At 43.2% G+C, this 12,357-nt stretch overlaps 1 protein-coding gene across 2 annotated transcripts; it reads right to left on the minus strand.

Moving 5' to 3' along the window:
• Nucleotides 1-8,272: 8,272 nt before the first annotated feature.
• Nucleotides 8,273-11,929, minus strand: LOC103978332 (protein WVD2-like 4). Of its 2 annotated transcripts, none has more exons than XM_009394087.3 (10): nucleotides 11,644-11,929; nucleotides 11,121-11,366; nucleotides 10,848-11,055; nucleotides 10,721-10,767; nucleotides 10,525-10,586; nucleotides 9,837-9,914; nucleotides 9,667-9,745; nucleotides 9,514-9,585; nucleotides 9,306-9,416; nucleotides 8,273-8,859 (listed from the first exon to the last, which is right to left on the minus strand). In XM_009394087.3, the coding sequence occupies exons 2-10, from the start codon at nucleotides 11,349-11,351 to the stop codon at nucleotides 8,473-8,475; spliced, it is 1,275 nt and encodes a 424-aa protein (XP_009392362.2). In that variant the 5' UTR covers nucleotides 11,352-11,366; nucleotides 11,644-11,929; the 3' UTR covers nucleotides 8,273-8,472. The 2 variants fall into 2 exon arrangements, with proteins under 2 accessions (XP_009392362.2, XP_009392363.2); XM_009394088.3 differs by having other exon boundaries at nucleotides 11,121-11,443.
• Between the last annotated feature and the right edge of the window lie 428 nt (nucleotides 11,930-12,357).

A 12,357-nucleotide genomic window follows, 5' to 3' on the forward strand; every position in this document is an offset into this window, starting at 1 on the left:
CTTAGCACCTTTTGGCGCCTAGCGCTTTTTAAATCACTGGGGCATACAACCTTAAACTACAAGAATATCTAAAATAGTATCATCCTACCCCATCACATAATTATTTGAATTAGATTCTCCTTTGAGATTATTTAAATCTCCTAATTATATGTACTATTATGAATATTATTTCCTTAATGTCATTTATGACTGATTCCTTAATATTATTTTATAAATCATTGGTCTAGGTCACTTTGGTGGCTATAAGACTAATACAATAATATAAAATATGATTTAAAATATCCTATAAATGATAAAACTTTTATTGTAATTCACATAATAAAAGCTTATCATCCCAAGCCACTTTGGCAGCTACAAGTCAGATAAAACTTAGGGAGATGAATTACAAATAATATTCATCAAATTTCTTTAATTTATGCTAAGTAGTTCAATAATAGAATAATTGTTGAATCTCGGATTTTGATGATAAAGTCAATTGTAATTTATTTGATCTAATCTATATGTTGAGAAAAGTGTGCAGGATTAACTACGATAGCAGTAAGACATAAAGCAGGTGTTGTGCCAGAGTCAAGATCGAGATCACGTTGGGAGTTCGAGAGTTCGTCGGAAGTTTGGACGTTTTGTCACGGACAAACTTCTAAACAAGATGTTTGATGTAATGCTCATGTATGTCCGTGTCTTTTGGCATGTTCATGCCTTGTACAACACGTAGAGGGGCGGCCGAAGGCTTAATGTCCCATTTTAGTTGGGTTGGTGGCCTCTTTAGGCTTGTAAATAAAGGTTGTGTCATGTGGACACGTGTGAGAGATTTTCTGTCTGTAATGGATCATTTTACCCTTTGTTGTGCCACTGTTCAGAGCTTGTAAAGTCTGTTTATAATTTGCATTGTCTATGAAGTGTTTTTCGGAGATGTTTGCTTGTGGATCCCGATTGAGTCGTTCTCTCTAACCCGTTATCTCTTTTGTTGGTCCTAAGAGACAATGGGAGGCTTCGGGGAGGCTAACCTTTGCGGACGGACACGCAAGGGTGCCGCACGACTTAGGCAAATCCAGCTAAGTCCGTGACAGATGGTATCAGAGTGGGACAAGCACTCATAGAAACACTTAGCATGCAAACGTGGGGGACCTAGCGGGGCTGCGTTGAGGGCAGTCAGCACACGCGCGACCGTTTGGGGGAAAACAGGCATGGAGATGTAGGGAAAAGGAGTCGCTCGGAGGAGCGGGCATCTGAGATTGGCATTCAGAGGAATGGCCAACCCTTCGCGCAAGAGGCACCACGAGAACAGACAAGCTTGGAAGAATGTGGAGCGCACAAAGGTTGGGATGGCTGAGTTTGAGCTACGGCTCAACGTTGACAACTATACTTGATGGTGCTCAAGACAAGCGAGGCGCTTGGTAATTGATGAGACCATCCAAGGTGGAATGAGATGCTCAACGACCAAAAGAGTTATGCAAAGCTCACAGAGGTGAGGGGAATTGCTAACTCGAAGAATTTGGTACTCATGCATGGGCTTGTATGCGGACGATGGAATGTTCGTGGCCATCCCACGACGACCGAAACTTGGCGCCATGGAGCATTGAAACTTTCTCTTCGGCATGTGAAGGATACGTCCGTAGGAGGCTGAAGTGTGCAATGAGTTCAGCATGTTGCTAGGCCTTGAGGGGTGCAGCGGGGGCTGTATTGACGGGGAGTCACAATCTAGCAAGTGTGTTTGCAGGAGGCAGAACAATGCACAGTCTGTTCAGCAGATCAGAGTAGTCTAAGGGGATGGTGGTCTCCGAAACGAAGAGAGATGTTGCTCCAACGGGATAGTTATCCAGGAGGGATAAGTCCCGGCTCTCTAGAGGGAGAATCATGTGAGACGGACCTCACATGTTGAGGAGTACCTCAACAAACAACAACTCCACGAAGCTCGATGGACTAAGCAAGCGGCGAGGAGTCGTCGTATGATCTCGCTTGAGAGAATGCATTGGTGGATGCATTGCGAGATCAAGTGGGGGAGCGACCCAAAGCAACTTAAATGAAGGCACACTTGGAGTCGATGTGGAGATCGGACTCAAGGGAGGGCTGACCCGTGGAATGGTGGGCGCGAGGGCCACCATCAACTCAATGTGAAAACGAGGAGCGGAGCAACTTGGGTGTAACTTGGCGAAGTACCCAAGCCGCATGAAGGGAGCTAGCATAGAAGTTGGAACATGGAGCAGAGGCATAGTGCTTTTCTTAGACAGAGGTCAAGGACATGAACTCTTGCAGAGGCAATAGTAGGATCATGTTGTTCCATGGGTCCTTCTTTCTAACGGAGCAGACTCATCTTGCATGGTGCCAAAGACGAAGGGAGCTTCTGGGCACATGCACCTTATCTCGGAGAAGCATTTGATGGAGGAACTAAGGCGACTCAATTTGCGGAGGCGAAATTGGGTTCAGAAGGCCTTAGCACGGGGCAAGAGGACTCAGAAGTGGGTACTCTTGAAGAATATGCCATAGTGTTGCCATTCAAGTTGCCACGAAGGAAGCAGTGCGCAGCGGAGATTGTGCTGGTAGGGGCAGAGGCCCAGGATCTAGACAATGGTGCACAAATTACAGTGAAGTCGGTGGACTTCGGGAGCTACTAGGCGACGGACTGTCCTAGAGCGGTGCTTCATCTAGGTGTGACCCAAGAGTGGGTGGATGAAGGTCGATTGCCAAAGGAGCGAACAAAATCGAAGGTGGAGGAGTCCCTGCGATGTATTGGCAGAGGCCACACATATGGAGGGTTCACCATTTGAGTTTATTCCACAAGGATCAGAATGTAATGGAGATATCACCAGGAGGCGACATGGTGCAGCGGATCGTGGTGGAACATTTCGTGGCAATGCGATACACACGACATAGTCCCGAGAGGGACTAGATCATATGGAGGTATGATCGGGAGCTACTGGGAGCTCCACTTCGGTGAACAACACGACGACAAGAAGGGCTATAGATTCAAGGAGTGAAGGCCATGGTACCGCAGAGGCGGGTCTTCCGTGCGTGCATCGAATTTTGCATCGGATGAAAACCTTGGTCATCAGCATATGGGGACTGGGTTCCACCAAGGGAAAAGTTCGAATGCAAGTACCAGTGAATTCCATGGGAGGAACTTGATCATGCAGAGGTATGATCGAAGCAGCTGGAGAATTGGACTGCTCCAGAGCTCATATTCGCTTAAGGGAGCCCGGCAAGTCAGAGGACAAGGCCGAGTAAGCGAACGTTGCTACCAAGGAAGCTAAGGAGAACAGAATTGGTGCAAACCCTACAACGTGATGGCAGAGGCCATGCATGGGAGTTGTAGTCTGTCTTTCTATCGACCAAACAGATTGCTTGGGAAACACAGAGGTGTTGAAGCAGGGGGTCGAAAGGGGCGAGGAAGCGATGACGAGTCCAGAGGGACTTAGCTACCCAAAATCAAGCATCAGTTAGAATGGAGGTGGACTCAGAGGAGTGCCACAGAGACATATCTACTGATCGTGAAGAAAAGGGATGAAGATGCAAGGCGATGGATAGTAGGGCCATGGGCATGGCAGCGCCATGGTACCGTAGAGGCGGGACTTCCGTGAAAGTCATTGATCCCTTGCTCTCATGGAGGGAGAGCGCTTGGTCGTGAAAGGGGCCGAGGAGGTGGAGAATGCAGAGGTAATCTCCAAATACCAAGACAAGGCTGAAGGGCAGAGGCCGAAGAACTTCGTAAGACCGGTGTCAATGTGCTTCTCATCAAAGATAGCCGAAAGTTAAGGACTTCGGGTCATGCAAGAGTGCATAACCAAGGAATGAAGCAGGCAGTACGCGGTGCTGTACCTTTGCTACTCAGAGGAGTAGGTGGCAGGGTTGATGGAGAAGACGGTACAATCCCAAAGGCGACCAAACCTATGAGAGAATTACTCCAAGTTGGGGTGAAAACTTCCTGCATTCCAGAAGTTCAATGGCATTGAGAAGGTGAATCACAGTAACTAACTCAACGCAAGGAGTGCAAACACTTCAAGTGCTTCAGAAGTGTGAGCAAAGAACAGGCGAAGCCCAGTAACCAGCTCGATGCATGAAGTACAACCTCAAGGAGGCGGGTGAAGTCAAGTAACCTTTGCCTTCTCAACTCTTAAGAGAATGGGTGAAACCGAGTACCCCAATTCTCTTATCTATCCAGCAGAGGAGCTCTGCACAAGTTCAAAGACCCTTCGAAGATAATGGAAGACAATATTTGTCAAATCCTCACCAATGGTGATCAGTGCTACTGAGAGTAGATTGTCCGCTTCATTTCCCAACGAAATGCCAATCGAAAGCGGAAGTGATGCGAACCTACTTGGATGTGACAACTAAGTGAAAGAAGAGTCAGTGAGCAAATTTTGTGGAGGAAGGACCCAAAACATCAGAAGTTTGCGAGATGATGCTCGTTAAAGCTCCAACAAGCATCCACCCAGTTGAGGCATTTGAGAGACTAGCAGCATGAGGCATTTGAGAGACTAGCACAGTAAGGATGGTCTTTTCCTTCATTTAGGGGATCCGCAAGAATCAACAAGGATCAACACAACTCAGCCAACCCCACACCAGAGTCAGAGTCATTGGTGAGTTGAAGCAGCATGACGGATCAAAGGTTCGACTACTCAAAAACAGCAGTGGAGAGCAGCTAGGAGCCAAGAGGCGCATTGTAGCTGGAGCAGAAGATTGAAGACTCAGCAAAGGCAAGGAGTTGTAGTGTCGACAAAGGCTTCAACGAGGACGTCGAAGGAATAAGTGGGGGAGAATGTCACGGACAAACTTCTAAACAAGATGTTTGATGTAATGCTCATGTATGTCCGTGTCTTTTGGCATGTTCATGCCTTGTACAGCATGTAGAGGGGCGGCCGAAGGCTTAATAGTTCCATTTTAGTTGGGTTGGTGGCCTCTTTAGGCTTGTAAATAAAGGTTGTGTCATGTGGACACGTGTGAGAGATTTTCGGTCTGTAATGAACAATTTTACCCTTTGTTGTGCCACTGTTCAGAGCTTGTAAAGTCTGTTTGTAATTTGCATTGTCTATAAAGTGTTTTTCGGAGATGTTTGCTTGTGGATCCCGATTGAGGTGTTCTCTCTAACCCATTCTCTCTTTTGTTGGTCCTAAGGGACAATGGGAGGCTTCGGGGAGGCTGACCTTTGCGGACGGACACGCAAGGGTGCCGCACGACTTAGGCAAATCCAGCTAAGTCCGTGACAGTTTGTCGGAAGTTCTACCAGAACCAACTGAGAAGTCCAGGAGCTTGCCAAAGAAGCTCATCGGAACTTACCAAGAAGATCATCGTAAAGTCCAGGAGCTTGCTGGGAGTCCGCCGGAGCATTGTCGAGAGTTCGTCGGATGTTTGCCGGAAGAGCAATTGACACACCAGAACAAGAAGTGTTGTGATCATGTCTTAATTATTATAGTTAAAGCGTAAATTAAGTTAGGATTGGGAGGTAATCCCGCTAACTTAATTAGGGGCCAAATGGGCCCTTAATAGGGCTGATTTAGGTCGGATTGAACAGCCCAATCAGCCCTTGAAAACATGGCCGACGGTGGCACCGCCTAGAAGGTCATGAAGTTTAGCTCCATGTATGAAATGTCATAAAGTAAAAACACTTAGAAAAGAAAACTTGCTACTCAAAGAAACCTTAGAAAAATTTGAGGTTGGTAGCAAGTCCTTGAACATGATTCTTGCCAATAAGGGTCACGTTCATAAAAGAAGTGGAATCGGATTTGTGAGTATCTCTCACTAAAATCCAACCACCTTTGTTAAAGGCCCTATCTTGCATATTTCACCCAAAAACAAATGCAACTTTTGTTGTAAACTTGGACATGTAGCTTATCATTATCCATTTAAGAAGTGTATTTCACACAAATTGATTTGGGTTCTTAAAGGAACCGTAAAGAATTCCATGCAAAATGATAAGCTAAGCCAATCGATTTTTAAGGCACCCAAGGTCAAATGAGTACCTAAAAATCATCCTCTTTTGTAGAAACATATACCATCATAAGCTAGGAGTAAGAGATGATACCTTGATAATGGATGCTCAAAGCATATGACCGGAGATCCATCTCAATTCTCTAAGCTCACTAGCCTAGACGAAGAATATATCATATTCGAAGACAACAAAAAGGGTAAAATCATTGACAAAAGAACTATAGGTAAAACATCTAACTTTTTTATTAAAGATGTGTTATTAGTTGATGGCTTAAAGCATAACTTTTTGATAAAGGATATATTGTTAAATTTGAATCTAATGCTTGTATTATAGAAAAACCACATAAAAACACATCTATGATTGCTCTAAAACAAAATAATGTATACAATATCGACATTAATGATCTTTGTAATGAAATATATTTTTTGGTTTTAAATGACGATGCTTGGCTTTGGCATAGGAGATTAGGTCATGCTAGCATGAAGCTAATCTCTTAAATTTCATCTAAGGAACTTGTAAGAGGAATTCATCATATCAAGTTCATCAAAGATAATATGTATGATGCATCTCAATTAGGAAAACAAATAAAAGGTAGCTTCAAACCTAAGAACCAAGTAAGCACCTCTAGATCATTGCAATTGATCCATATGAATTTGTTCGGACCAATTTCTACATCAAGCCTCGGAGGTAGCAAATATGCATTTGTCATCGTGGATGATTATAGTAGATGTACATGGACTTATTTTTTGACACATAAAAGTTAATGCTTTAGGTATTTTTTCAAGTTTTGTAAACTTGTTCAAAATGAAAAAGGTTTTATGATTTCGTCAATTCGAAGTAATCACAGTGGTGAATTTTAAAATTATGATTTCCAAGAATTTTGTGAATCTAATAAATACAACTACAACTTCTCTACTCCAAGAAATCCTCAACAAAATGGAGTAGTAGAAAAAAAGAATAGAAACTTATAAGAAATGGTTAGAACTATGTTAAACGAATATAGCATACCTAAATATTTTTGGGCCGAAGCCGTAAATATGATGTGCTATGTTATGAATAGGGTTATAGTAAGACCACTACTTTCCAAGACTCTTTATAAGTTATGGAACAACAAAAAACCCAACATTTCACACTTTAAAGTTTTCGGATGTAAATGTTTTATTTTAAATAAAAAAAATATCTTAGGTAAATTTGATGCAAAATCCGATGAAGACATTTTTCTTGGCTATTTTTTTGTTTCTAAAGCATTTCGTATCTTTAACGAAAGAACTTTGATTATAGAAGAATCTATTCATGTTGTTTTTAATAACATTTTCGAAGTTAAGAAAAATGATTTTGATGATGATCTTAATTTTGATACTTTGAATTTAAATGATTCCCCTTCTCCATCTAGCAACTCAGATGCATCTTCTTCTGAACCTTCTTTACCGAAGGAATGGAAGCATGTAGATGCCCATTCTAAGGAGCTAATTATAGGAGACACATCGAAAGGAGTTCAAACTCATTTTTCTCTTAAAATTTTTTGTGCCAACGCCGCTTTTCTCTCCTAAATTGAACTTAAATGCATTGATGAGACTATAAAAGATTATTCATGGGTCATCGCAATGCAAGAAGAATTGAATCAATTTTAGAGAAATGATATGTGGAAGCTTGTTTCAAGACCAAATGACCATTTAGTTATTGGTACTAAATGAGTTTTCAGAAACAAGCAAGATGAATCTGGTATTGTGGTTAGAAACAAGGCTAGATTAGTGGTCAAAGGTTTCAACCAAGAAGAAGGTATCGATTACGAAGAAACCTTTGCTCGTGTGGTTGTGCTAACATGGGTTAAGTCACACTTGGGTGTTACTGTTTGACAGGCGACAGAGGAGACGGCTTTCAGGCAATTACTCCACAATCTTTTGTTTGCATTTAATATGTTCACCTTTCAACTGCGTAGAGCTGTTGGTAGAGAAAATTCTGACTTAAGCAGTGGCATGATTCTTTATTAGGGACTGATGATGAAGCCATTGATGTTGTAGATGCACAGGATTGCTTGCAGTTTATTTTACTTAATTCTTTAGTGTATTATTCCAATAGATCTTGTTGGATTCATCAAGGATCTAGTTCTATATCCGAGAAGCATATGGATCCAGAATACAGGGCGGATGTAGGGCGAAGATCCACACACATTAATGAAACTAGAATGAGGATCCGTAACGCGGATTTTGGTGGGAATTCCTCTTGAAGGCTTCAGGTTCAAGTGAGGAAGGTAAAAGTAGAGCCAAAAGGGATCGAAACGAACTAAGCAAGCAAAATCATACAGGCTTACCAAAAGCAGTTTAAAGGAGCACTAAGATCTTGTAGAGATAATAATAATCACCATCTCATGATGTAATACCATAAATCAAACGGCAAAACAGGTTGAAACCATACACATGACCTAATTCATATAAAGTCTTCAGAGGACGATATCAACACCATGCTTTTCAAGCAACACACAGTTCTCTCTATTCACAAATGGCCACAACAAAACTACAGCACAGGGTCCGGAGGCCCCTACCCACCAGTTAACCCCGAACTGGTACTTCCTGAGCTGCGACCTCAGTTTCAGGGAGGTCGCCATTCGTTTGTCCTTCCTCAGCCGAGTCCCCAGGAGAGGCCGGCTCCGCTGCAACACAAGTTTCAGCGGAACTGTTTCCTACCTCAGGCTTCTCAGTTCCTGGCATCAGAGATTTTGCATCAGGCTTTGTTGCTGTTGGTGATTTCTGTGATGGAAGCTTGGAGAGTAACTTTTGCTTTGGCTTCTTTGGAAGGGCTGCATTCCCCTTGCTGCTTGCGGCACCATCACTCGGTTTGGTTGAGCTGGAGGTACCGACTTCTGAAGAACCATCTGCTGCAGAAACGGATTGCTTGCGACGGCCGAGCTTTGGTGATCGAGCGCGCGTCGGAGGGATCTGTAGATTAGCAGCAGGATGCTTCGGGTATGTTCTCTTTCCAAGTATGCTTATCAAAGGCATTAATTATATGGTAACACAAAGATTACTTCTAAAAATGATTTGGAAGGAAACAAAACAGAAAGAGGAAAAGTAAATACAAATCGAGAAATCACAAAGTTTCTTAAGATTTAACGGGCTCTAATCTTCTGCATGCCAATTGCCAACCATATACAAAGTTATTTAGCAGAGAAACAAGTTACATGCCAATTGATTATATAGTACCAAAAGGAAACTGAATACCAAGAAGTTAATTATCAAAGCTATGGCAAGCCAGAGTTATATCTGTACATATATTTAGCGAGGAAGCCCTAACTATTCATTCGAAAGAAAATATAAGCAGAGGCAAGTATTAAGGTATTTGTCAATGACTAATCAAATTTGTAGATGCACTTCTCTAACGGTACCTTCTTCAATTCAACTTTTGGAGGACCAGGTTCCTGATAAAAGCTTGGCATTGGAGTGGCTTTAAAGGTCAAGGTCTTCCTTAGCCGTCTGATCTCGGCCTCTTGATTCTCCTATAATATATTGTTTTCTAGAGAACTTAGTCCACATTCAGTCTGCAAAAGCTTTCATGAAGGACAAGGAAAACCCAAGTTCAAAGAAGAAGATCACCTTGGATTTTGCCTGCAGGTTAGTCTTTTCCAGTTCCTTGGCATGATTCTTCTCTTCAAGCTTCATGAAAAACTAAGAAGACGACGACACACATTGTTTAAACAAGTGTCTTAGGTAGAGTAGTAGGAAAAGAATAGAAGTTAATCTGTCAACCTCTTTGCGTTTCTCGGCACGCTCATCCAACCTGAAGCTGAAACCACAACCAGCGCTCTTTCTTGCACGTGGTGAACTTCTGGAATAAGCGTAGCGCAAATCTTTAAGCGACAATTCATGGCATCTAAGAAAAATTGAATCATGTGAAGTGTATAAGCATGAAACATTACGAGGATGTGGAGTGGGCATCATCCTCTTTTCCGGCTGGCAACGGGCTTCCCGAGGGCTTTGTTTTGCTATCATTTGACCTGGTATGTCATGTTAATTTCACCAAAAAAATGATAAATAATTTACATTACAAGGTGAAGCCAGTTTGACTCAAGGTACTGTCAAGCGATATAAGGTCGGCTTTAGGATGTAAGACAGATGAATGCGTACAAGCACGGGATGCAATTCTAGTAACAGAGATGTAAATAAGACTATGTTTATACATTGGGTTAGTCCCGTATTTATGGACTCGGAATTATTATTTATATCTGAGAACTGACTGAATTTGGAAGTGATAGATGAATTTCCTATTATTAATTTAAAGTTAAATATTTTAAATAAATGATTGGGGCTTAATAAACTAACGAGTTAGTTATCCTTTCGGATAGGATAACAATCTTGTGTTTAGAAAAACTATACTGGAAATACATTTAACCTATCAACTTCGTTTCTATCCTCTTAAAGTTTTCATTCACTTTCTAAAATGTATTCTAACATCAGTGTCCCTAAACAAATGTTTTCCTGAAATCGATATAACAATCTCTAAACATGCATTATAAAGTATTAAAAGCATCTGAATTAGATCGTTTAAGTAAAAAAAAGAACTTTATAGAAGTTGCATGAAATAAAAAATAAAAAAACAAATCTTACTGTGCATCTTCAGCAGATGTGCCATTTATGGTTGCCTCCGCCGCCGAGTCAGTATTGACGGACTACGGCCCAACAAGAAATAAAATAGCATCAGCAAAACAGCCCACAGCTTAGCATTACCAAAAAGCATAGTTCTAATGACAGTTTAACTTGCTTATTCCAGAAAAGAAACGGAGCCCCTTAACTTCATACTCACCAATGTTTTCTGAGCAATTGCTGCAGAACGCTTAACAACGACATCACCTGCAAGCAAAGTTGTGAAACGTAACCCACGAAAAAGGTGATTTGTCGGCATAGTTGGATGCTAAGAAGCGAGATCGAACCATTTGTGATTGAGGATGCAACTCTAGACTGCTTTGTAGATGTTGTGCTCCTGCGCGAATTATCGGCAAGGGAACCCTTGGGAGGAAATGACGAACTCTGCGACATAACATTCCTTTTCTTCTGAGACTCAGCCAAGGAAGCATTCAGAGCACCAGAATTTTTCTGCGTCTTCTTGATATCATCTTTTCCATCAGATCCATCTCCCCACTGCCCAAAACAGAGTCATACTACACGAGTTTTTGGAAACAGGCCGCAGAAAAAGCATACAATACCTCGGAAGAATTGGACGGCGCTTTGTTCTCGGCGGCAGAAGTTGGCGCTTCATCGCCATCTCCAGAAGAATCAGGAGCTTCAACCTTCGACGTACCGTCGGAGCCACTGTCGATGCGAACCGCATCGGCTCCATTCTCGGTGACTTCGTTCTCGTTGAACCCATTGGCCTCTGGAGCCTTCTCCACCGCTCCTTTATTGAGCTCCGATTCGACTCCTCCACCTGAATCCATCTCTAGGTTTGAACTCTGCAACAGTACATCGAATTCAATTCTACTTCATCTTCGATTTCATCATATGTATCTGGCACTTGAAGCAAATCCTACTGAATTGGAGAAGGAAAATATCAAACTGAGAGCAATTGTTTTGAGAAGATCCACAACGATCTCCTTCAAGATCGAGATAGAGGATACATTTCCTAAAAACAACCGAACGTGTCCCGTAAATTCCACGCTGTCAATTCGCCAAATCGCGAGGCATACGGAAGATCGAGATCTAAATCAAGAACAGTGGGTCGCACAGTACCTGCAGAGCTCGATCGGGTGCGTCGGAGAGCGAGGGATCCAGAGGGGACGCGGCCGATCCGTGTGACGGGGAGGTGAGCGGCGATTATCCGTACCCGCCCGGCGAGACCAAACCTCCGAAATTCAATTCAACGGGCTCCGAAACCCACTCCTCTTTGAGATCGATCGGAGTCCCGATCTCTCGCCCCTCCCGGAAACCCTAGTTTCGTCGTCGGCAGCCTCGGATCCGCTCTCCGCTCTGCAACCACCACTTCACTCTCCCTGTGCTCGATGGCAAGAGTACAAAAGGGTCGTGGACCGATTTCAAACTACGTAAGTAGACGAAACCTTATTTACCGGAACACCACTGTGATGTTACCCAAGCATCCCTGTACTTTCCCTGAAACAACATTATAGTCTTCGAGCCAGAGCACAGAATGTAGGGTCAATTTGGCCAGTTTATGCCAATGGACGAGTAACGACCGCTGTCGTACGATGGATTGCATAGAAATTTCTGTGCGTGAGATCATTTGGACGGATCAGATAAGGTCGGGGAGGCGATCGTACGGTCAGAACGAGCGGATCACGAGAGGCCGGTGACGCGCGCTCCGCGACGGGCGGGGTCCCGGTTCGGGTTGGGAGGCGTGAGCTGGCGGGAACGTGAGGAGGAAGGGGGCGCGAGATGGATCGGACGGCGCGGAACGAAAGCAAGGAGAAATCTAGACCGTCAGATGGA

Source organism: Musa acuminata, chromosome BXJ1-3, assembly GCF_036884655.1.
Source record: "Musa acuminata AAA Group cultivar baxijiao chromosome BXJ1-3, Cavendish_Baxijiao_AAA, whole genome shotgun sequence".
In the NCBI taxonomy this organism is placed as follows: Eukaryota; Viridiplantae; Streptophyta; class Magnoliopsida; order Zingiberales; family Musaceae; genus Musa; species Musa acuminata.